General features: G+C 35.8%; 1 protein-coding gene across 6 annotated transcripts in view; it reads right to left on the bottom strand.

Moving 5' to 3' along the window:
* March1 (membrane associated ring-CH-type finger 1) overlaps positions 1-9,514 on the bottom strand; it is a 781,857-nt gene that overhangs the window by 314,479 nt on the left and 457,864 nt on the right. For 2 of the 6 annotated variants that reach the window (XM_029480927.1, XM_029480932.1), the window contains exon 1: positions 8,836-8,980. The exons of the other annotated variants lie outside the window; for them this stretch is intronic. In XM_029480927.1, coding sequence (XP_029336787.1) covers positions 8,836-8,946 — 111 coding nt within the window. In that variant the 5' untranslated portion in view covers positions 8,947-8,980. Of the gene's footprint in view, positions 1-8,835; positions 8,981-9,514 lie in introns of those variants that run through there. 6 annotated transcript variants of the gene reach the window in all.

Genomic DNA, 9,514 nt, shown 5'->3' with positions numbered 1-9,514 from the left:
TCTCTCTCTCTCTCTCTCTCTCTCTCTCTCTCTCTCTCTCTCTCACACACACACACACACACACACACACACACACATACAGTGCAACCCTGAACTACACTGAAAATATTTGTCATTATACAGAGGTTGTATTATACAAACCATTGATACAAGAGATGAGCCTGTGTCTACTAATAATGTCAGAAACAGAAACAAGACTGGTAAAGTCTCAGAAGTGTGTGTGTGTTTTTTCTGAAAGCCTTTGTCCAGCAGCAAATGGAGACAAACATCAGGTGGAGCTCAGGAAATATTGTGGAAGAGTGGAGTAGAAATAGTATTAAGCAAGCAGAAGGGTAAAGGACACCACAAGAATACCACTAACCTGAGCTCATGGGGGCTCACAGAGACTGGGACACCTACCAGGGAGTATGCAGGGACTTAACCTTGGCATCTTACACATCTGTAACAAATGTGCAGCTTGGTATTCATGTGGACCCCCTCTGTTCCCTGCCATTGGATCCCCTTTCCCCTATCTGAACTATCTGGATGGGCCTTGGTGGGAAAGGATATGCCTAGTCCTGCTGGGACTAGATGTTCCAGTGTGAGATAGTACCCAAGGAGCACCCCCCCCCCCGCTTCTCTGAAGAAAAGGTGAGGGGACAATTTGGGGAGGGATTTGTAAAGGGTGAATTGGGAGGAGAATGGAACCTCTGATTGGTATTTAAAGTGAATTAAAAAATAAACTATAAATAAATAAATTTTTAAAAATAGAAAATAAATCTTTTAAAAAACATACAATCTGTTTATGGGCTTCAAAAATAAATATTTGGTTTTTATTCCTAATTGATCATTAGGTTTTTTTTTTGTTTTGTTTTATTTTTTTAAGTTCAAGGTCTTAACTTCTAAATGCCTGTACTATTTTAAAAATAAAAGGCTGTAACAAAGTTAAGCTTGGATCCTTTTCACTGCTGAATTTATTAACAAATACTTCCAGTGTATAAGAGGGACTTAGATACAGCACAAGTGAATATCAACTTCTTATAATGAGCATAGCTATATTTCTTAAAGCTCTCGACACCATAAAATCTGGGTTCTTGTGATTTGGAGAGAAAATTATATAAATCTAAATACTCAACAATATCTCAATTTTAGTACATACTTAGAGAGTTAAATTGCCCGAAAAAATATAAAAACTACTTTGAAGATTTTAAACTTAAGAAACAATACATATTGTTTTTAAATGAGTGGCATTTAAAACTCATGGTTACATATTTCTTCTATTTTTGAGACTGAATCTCAATATATGTTCCAAACTTGCAATCCTCCTGTCTCAGCTTCCTAAGTGTTGTCATTATGGATATGTCACTATTCCTGCCTCTCCTTAAGAACATTTTTCTAGTCTTTCTTGATTAGTCTTTTCCAGAAAACTTCATATTTGAAACATCTATGATGGTCTCCTGTGAGGCTAAGCCAGTGCCTGGCAAATACAGAAGTGGAGGCTCACAGTCATCTACTGGATGGAACACAGGACCCCCAATGGAGGAGCTAGAGAAAGTATCCAATGAGATGAAGGAGGCTGCAACTCTATAGGTGGAACAACAATATGAACTAACCAGTACCCCAGAGCTCGTGTCTCTAGCTGCATATGTAGCAGAAGTTGGCCTAGTCGGCCATCATTGGGAAGAGCGGCCCCTTGGTCTTACAACCTTTATATACCTCAGTACAGGGGAACGCCAAGGCCAAGAAGTGGGAGTGGGGAGGGGAGGGGAGCAGGGCAGAGGGAGGATATAGGGGACTTTCAGGATAGCATTTGAAATGTAAATGAAGAAAATACCTAATAAAAATATTCAATTCTATGATGGCAAGACAGTAATAAGCACTAGAAGAACACATTCTAACATTTTTATATTTCAGTGTTTTTGCAAATTTGTGTCACATAGGACAGCAATCATTTTGGATGCTAGACACTAGTACAGAGTCACAACGCCCAGTCAGCATATGATCACCAGGTTCGACTGAGGTCATCCTACAGTGTAGCATGTTGCTAAACTATGGTGGTCACCTAGGAAGTATATTAAGCACACTTTGCCTTAACATTTTAAATTTATGATTGGTTTATAGGGCAAAAACACCACTGTATGTCTGAAGCCATCTGACCATAAGTAGACTAGAAAATGTGATCTGAGCTGATGAAAATATGTTTGGAAGCAGGAGGTCACCTCTATCATGGACTGACACTTTCTTCTTTTTTTTTAATGGCAGACTATTTATACCCTTAAAGAATAAGCATTGACTAGAGGAGAGTCATTTTCTCTGGAGTCATTGCTGACCATCTAAAATGACAGTTTTTTTTTAATTTTTAATATTTTTTTTATTACGTATTTTTCTCAATTACATTTTCAATGCTCTCCCAAAAGTCCCCCATACCCTGCCCCCCCCCACTTCCCTACCCACCCATTCCCATTTTTTTTTGGCCCTGGCGTTCCCCTGTACTGGGGCATATAAAGTTTGCGTGTCCAATGGGCCTCTCTTTCCAGTGATGACCAACTAGGCCATCTTTTGATACATATGCAGCTAGAGTCAAGAGCTCCGGGAATCTTCCTACATTGACTTTTATAGATTTTTTTAAACTTCAGTCCCCATAAAAGCATTTATTGCCTTATTCCTGATTCTTTTGATCTTCACTCTTGTTTTTAAATTTAATATTAGAATTCTGAGTTGATTTGCTAAATTGCTTAAGGGTGTAGTTGATATAAGACAGTTTTGTTTGTGACAAATGCAATTGTGTCACAATAAATTTAAAAGTGTTCCCTTTCCTGTTCACTATATGATGATTCTCCTCTCCTGACTTGTGGTGAATTTGTCAGGGTGTTTATTTGATAAACACAATCTCCCAAGTCCCTCAAGATTCTTATTGTTTTTGAGAAATTTTAAACACAATTAATATGTTCTGAATTTTAAAAGCAGATAATCTGAATGCTTCACAGTTGTTTCATGCAAGCTCAAAAGAGAAAAACATGCCCTTTACAATCATGCTAGTTATTGAGAATGCAATGATGAAAATGGCTACACAATGAACCCCATTCATATGTCAATCAGTACAGAGAATGGATTAATCTAATTGACACCTATAGCAATTATGAAAACATTCCTCTTGTATTTATGCCACACTGTAATGATTTATTTTCTCATTGTTGTTTTCTTTTTATTGTGTGAATGCTTCATATATTTGTATTATAACTTTTAGTATTCATCAAGCCCTATTCTTCTCTCTCATCCCCTCCTTCTTCCACTGAAACATCTCCTTCCAGCCAGTACCTCTTATACTTTCATGTCTTCTCTTTTGGAGTGATCTTTGAATTTAATTAGAATTTCTGGCTTCGGCATGAGAGTGAGGGGGGCTGACATTTATGGAAGCAAGGACAACCAATCACTGGGTACACCACTGAAGGAAAATGCCATCCCCTCCAGCAAAACCCACTAACTTCCAATAGTCCTTCAAAGAGACCCTGTAGTCTTCTTTTGAAGCCAAATATTTATAATTAAAATAATGTCTATAGCTTTCTGCCACTTGAAAGAAACATGATGGCTTTCTAGGTTTAGAAACCAAGCTTTGTTAGGAATTCAACTCTACCTGTTATCTTTTAGATCAATAAGGTAGAAAGATTCATAAATTCATATTTGTTTGAGTTTCTTTATTATAAAATAACAATACTGATCATACCTAATTCATCATATTTTTGAATATTAAAAACTAGAATATGTGTAAAATTCTTAGAAAAGTTTTTGGGATATAATAAACAACCATTATCATTATCATTTTTTTGTGAGGGATAATTTTCACCGAAAAGTCCCAAATACTCTCTATGATAGCAGTGAACTAATAACAAAATCTTAGCTATACATAAGAGAAAGATCAAAAAGTCCAAAGCCCAAGCAAAAAATACATTTATGATATATACTGATGAAAAAGCTTTTCCTAGCTAGGTCATGTGGGACGGGATGCCTGCAAACTTACCCTTAAATACATTTGTGCATGCCATTGAATTCCAGACAAAATCAGGATATCAGGATAGAAGCAGTGAGCATCATTTTCATGCCTACTATACACATCTTCATCATCAACCACAAATACTCTGATCCTTCTTCAAGAAATGCAAAAGCTTTATTTTCAACCTGGTGACTGCATAACATACCAGGGATATGAAAGCTTGATGTATTGGTGGCGATGGTGGTGGCAGAAGTGAGTCAAATGGCCTACACCAGATTGACTGAGTCATGAGCAAACATTATGGAGATAAGGATGTGGAATTTGAGAGTTCCCACCCCTACCTATCTCTCCATGTGCATTACTAAACAAAACCTCTCCGTTCTAAATCCATTCTACAATGTACCTCAAGACACTGGGGCAGAAGGACTTCAGATTGCCTTTGTCTTTATTACTAATATTCTTGGAAAGTTCTCTATTGCTACTACTAATGGTATCTAGAACTCAAGGTCAGAAACAACTCATTCCTACATGCTTATCTCATTTCTATTGGTATAGCTGATCATTGCTTAAATTGGTAAAAAAGAGGGAGGTCCAGTTTCTAAGATTTTATTTTCACATTGCCTATACTACCATTATTGAGCCAGCATATCCCTATCCTGTATTTAATATACAAGGACAGAGAATTTCATCACCTTTTAATATCTTGGTACTAGATATTATAGATCCTTCTCTTATCCTTCTAAGAAAGCCTGCCTGATCCAAACCCTAGAGAGGTTTGGAAAGACAGATCTGAGAGTATCTCCTTCATATTTGCTGGCTTTGTTCTGCTTCCCTACTTTTTCATCCTCCATGAGTGTAAATTTTACTTCTTGAAGTTGCCAAGTTTATATACAACTGACATTTCCAGTATTTTAATATCAGGTTCAATAACTTTTGTATTCTTTTTCAGGTAAAATTGCTGGTGTGGTTATTGTTTTTCTAACTAGACTGCAGCTTTTATATTATCCAAATGCCTGTATCAGTAGCCAAATCTATGCTCTGTAACACACACCCAAAAGTTAATGACTGGTCAATAGATGATAAAGACACTGATCTCAAAGCTAAAAGCCTAGCTATTTGCATGGCATTTTGACAAAACTTCTGGTTTCAGTCAATACAGTGTCTTAGTGTTGTATTGCTGTGATGAAACATCATGGTCAAAAAAGCAAGATGTAGAGGAAAGAGTTTATTTAGCTTACATTTCCACATCCCTGTTAATCATCAAAGGAAGTCAGGAAGAAATTCAAACAGGGCAGGAACCTGGAGGAAGGAGCTGATTCAGAAGCCATAAAGGGGTTCTGTTACTGGTTTGTTCCTCCTGACTTCTCAGCCTGGTTTTTATAGAACCCAGAAAGACTAGCCCAGAGATGGAACCACCCACAAGGGGCTGTGCCCTCTTTCACCAATCACTAAGTAAGAAAATGTGTTACAGGCGTGTGTACAATCCATTCTTACAGAATATTTTCTTAATTCAGGTTTCCACCTCTCAGATGACTTTAGCTTGTTTCAAGTTGACATAAAACCATCCAGCACAGCTGGAAATACATCTCAGACATCTAATGTATATTGATTGGAAAGCAAAACCTTATAATATATGATTATTATCACTGACTACATGTTACTAAAGAACTATCAGTTCAGGAATTAACTGGCCAGTATATTGGAGATATGCATACAAATGGAGAGAATTCAGAAGATTCCCAAGATTAATAATAATAATACAGTCACTTCTCTCAAAACTCATAGGGTAGACTATTACACTGACTGAATTAAACAGCATGGCACAGAATAACTCAAATAATAAAGGCATAATTTCAAATACAGTGAGTCAAGGCAAATATGAAATGATTGACAGCCCAGTGCCCAGTAGAATTTCTAGCTAAATAAAGCATTTCTGGACAATGATTGTATTAAGGATTAATCCTTCCATCTATTTTTCAAGACACTTCAATATAAGTGAAACCTGGAAGAAGAGGAAGAAGGCCTCTTAAGAATGAAGTTTTCTAGGCCTAGAGGGTACTGTGAAACAAACAGATCAAAACTCTAATATGATTTCAGCGAATGATAGTAGAAGAAAGGGCTTGATTCTAGAAATATAAGCCTTAAAATACATAAAAGCACTCTTGTCCCCATCTCTCTGAAATAGAAAAAGCATTCTAGTTTTACATATTGGTTATAAAATGTAGTGACTTGCAAAGAACAAATAATTTGATTATGGTCAGCATTGTCCTAAACAAATAATGAGGACAATGAATGATTATTTGTCATGAACTTTGTACTTTATACTCAGAGAATCCTAAGCTATTATCTAGAGAGTATCCTTCTTTTATGACAGAATGGAACATAGTATGAATATTTGTTGACCAGAGAGATGGGCTCTGGCAGAGATGAACTGAGTGTGCAGTACTGAGTGCTCAGTACCTCCCTCTCATTTCCTAGTCACATAGGAGACATAACTACTACTTTTTGTCACAGTTTAATTGAGTCTGACATGAAGTTTTGGCAGTTTAATTGAGTCTGACATGAAGTTTTGGCTAATAAAAAATATGTCCATGCATTCAAAGCTGCTCCATAGTAGCTACCAGGAACAGTAGTTCAGATTTTTCATTTTAATTAATGACAAAGGAGGCTCTGTGCACCATACGGCAGCATCCAAGACAGGTGGAACCTACTCCATTCAATTGCTTCTTTGGCAGTTTACATAAAATGAGAACAACCCAAGGTATGTCATGCTCTGAGAGAAGGAAAACTATTTTAATTTATATGTTATTAAATGGATTTAATTGTAAAATGTTATAGAGTTTAGTGGCTATTGCCTGATATAATCTATTCTTAACTCCTGGGTTTGATTATATTAGTAATTGAGTATATTTTTCCTTTATTAGGAGTGCCAGGCACCTGTAATACTTTCCTTGCCTCTAGCCAAGGAGGTCAATTAACATGCTTAAGCCATCACATCTATCTATGTAATTAAGTCACTGGGACACAAGGAGAATGCTATACCAAAGGTTTGCTCAATATGTTTCTATGGGTTTAACTTATGAGTCTCAAAAAAAAGAAGTTAAATACTCAAAGCCACTTTAATGAAAATAGAATAAAATAATTTTCTAATTCAGAATTTTATATACTCTGATACAAGACAAAATCTATCTTTGTATATAAATACCGTATGTAGTATGATTAATTGATGTCAGCCTGTGATGTGAATTTGGCTCAAACACATATATGCATGTATGGAATTCTAAAACAATAAAAATAAATAAAAATTGCAAAAACCTGAGAGTGAAAAGAGACAGTGGAGATAATTTCACAGGGTCGATTTCACAGGATTCTAAGTGTCTTATAAGTGTCTTATCTCTTCACAACCTTACCCTGCTGCCAACAATATACAACAAAGGAGTCAAAACAGTATGACAACCTCTTGCTACGTTTGGAATAGTTTCTCTGGATAACATTCATTAATATTTATTCAGGATGAGCATTTCTATGCGAGTGTTGTTATCTGAATATTTGCCCAAGTAACAGAACAGAGAGGAAGAGCCTTGGGTTAATAGGTCATGATTATGATGTTCCATTTGATCATGGTCAGCACTGGGATTCGTCAATGGGATCAGTGCTCCACTGGTAAGGCCCGAGAGAGCTTGCTTGCATCTCCCATGATGGGAGCAACTTATTTTAATTTTTATAAACCAAAAATTAAGCCCCCATCAGATGCAAATATGGCAGCACTTTTTGGTCTTCAAAGCCTTCAAATCTGGAAGGAATAGGTTTCTGTTGCTTGTAAGTTAAAAGTTTCTGACATTTTGTTATAGCACCTCAAACAGACTAAGCTAGTAAAACAATTTAAAAATTAAAATAATTCCAAAATAAAAAGGAACATCTCATAAAGTTTTCAGTTGTATTTGGTTCTATGTCGATAACTAACAACATAGCCTATTAAAAGTCCGCCTAACCTTACAAAATAGTAAACTAATCAATTCACCACATTCAGATAATGGTTTAAATAAGATCAAACGGAATTATCCTTCTTTAAATTAAAATAAAAAATGTGGGTGCTGGAGAGATGGCTCAGCGGTTAAAAGCACTGATTGCTTTTCCTAAAGTCCTGAGTTCAAATCCCAGCAACCACATAGTGGCTCACAACCATCCATAATGAAATCTGATGCCCTCTTCTAGAGTGTCTGAAGTCAGCTACAGTGTACCTACATATAATAACTAAATAAATCTTTTTAAAATGCTATAGCTAAATTCTAAGCAAAGGATACTTAAAACTCCTTTTGTGAATGAATTATCTTTTTCTAATCATTGAAAATTGCTAGTTAGGGGAAAGCAAGCATTTAAACTTATAGCTGAAACAATGTTTTATGAAGTGCATTATTAATTCAGTCTTCAAATAGTTTTGACATAAAATTATCATTTTTATTGAGATATTTTAACAAAATATGCAACACAGAGTGGTTTTAGTCTTTGATTACATCGGCTTAATTTATATTTAATGTGCATGTCTTCCTCCAATAATTCCATTACAAAGTAGAGAACCCAACAAGTATTTCTGTCAGGTCACTACAATAACTACAATGAGCCAAATTAACACAAAGAAAAATAATAAGCTACTTAATTTGATTAAGTTTAACATATGAGATCTTTTAGATTTATGTAAATAAGATGTTTTTGTGAAGTAAAGAGAATCTACTGGAAAAATATATTGTAAAGTTAGTAGGCTATTGTAAACATGAGTGCTCACTTAGCAGGGTCCACATCCCCCCATTGTCTAATCATTCCATCTATGTGCAAGCTACTTTGAGGTAAAATAACTTTCCACTCACCAGTGTGGAGTTTTGAGAGGCATCGGCCACATCCCCTGAGGTCTCTGGTGTCCGCGTGGTGTTTGGGATTCTGTGAGGGTTGCGGGCTATCGCTTCACACCAGCCCAGCATTTTCTCCTTCCTCTTTTCCCTTTTCAATTCCTGAAATTCTGAAAATAATTTACATTCCCTGAAACACATCACTTCTCATAGTTATGCTCTGGAAAATATACATAATTGAAATGTTTTAATCCCCAAATTTTAATGAAATACTGATGGAGGGGTTTTATTTTAACTAGAAATCATGAAGGGGAAATAAGAATAAACAATTATTAATAATCTTATCCCAGAGTCACTGCACAGTGGAAAATATGTATCTTTTCAAAGTATACATTGTTAACATACTTTTTGAAACAAAAGGATTTTCCTACACCAGAGTTTTTATTTTTTTCTTTCTTTCTAGTGTTGAATAAAAACAATTCTTAACCTTGGAACTGAAATCAGATTCACATCCTGAGGATAACTGTATAAAATCATGTGAGCCTTGACAACAAAGATGCATTTTGAGCAATGAGTGAGGAGAAAATTTAATTGTTGTAAGTGTTGTGTTAAAGAAAGAAGAAAGAAAGAAAGAAAGAAAGAAAGAAAGAAAGAAGGAAGGAAGGAAGGAAGGAAGGAAGGAAGGAAGGAAGGAAGGAAG

The sequence above is a fragment of the Mus caroli genome, chromosome 8, assembly GCF_900094665.2.
Source record: "Mus caroli chromosome 8, CAROLI_EIJ_v1.1, whole genome shotgun sequence".
Lineage (NCBI taxonomy): Eukaryota > Metazoa > Chordata > Mammalia > Rodentia > Muridae > Mus > Mus caroli.
This window is presented reverse-complemented; position numbering and strand designations above follow the sequence as displayed.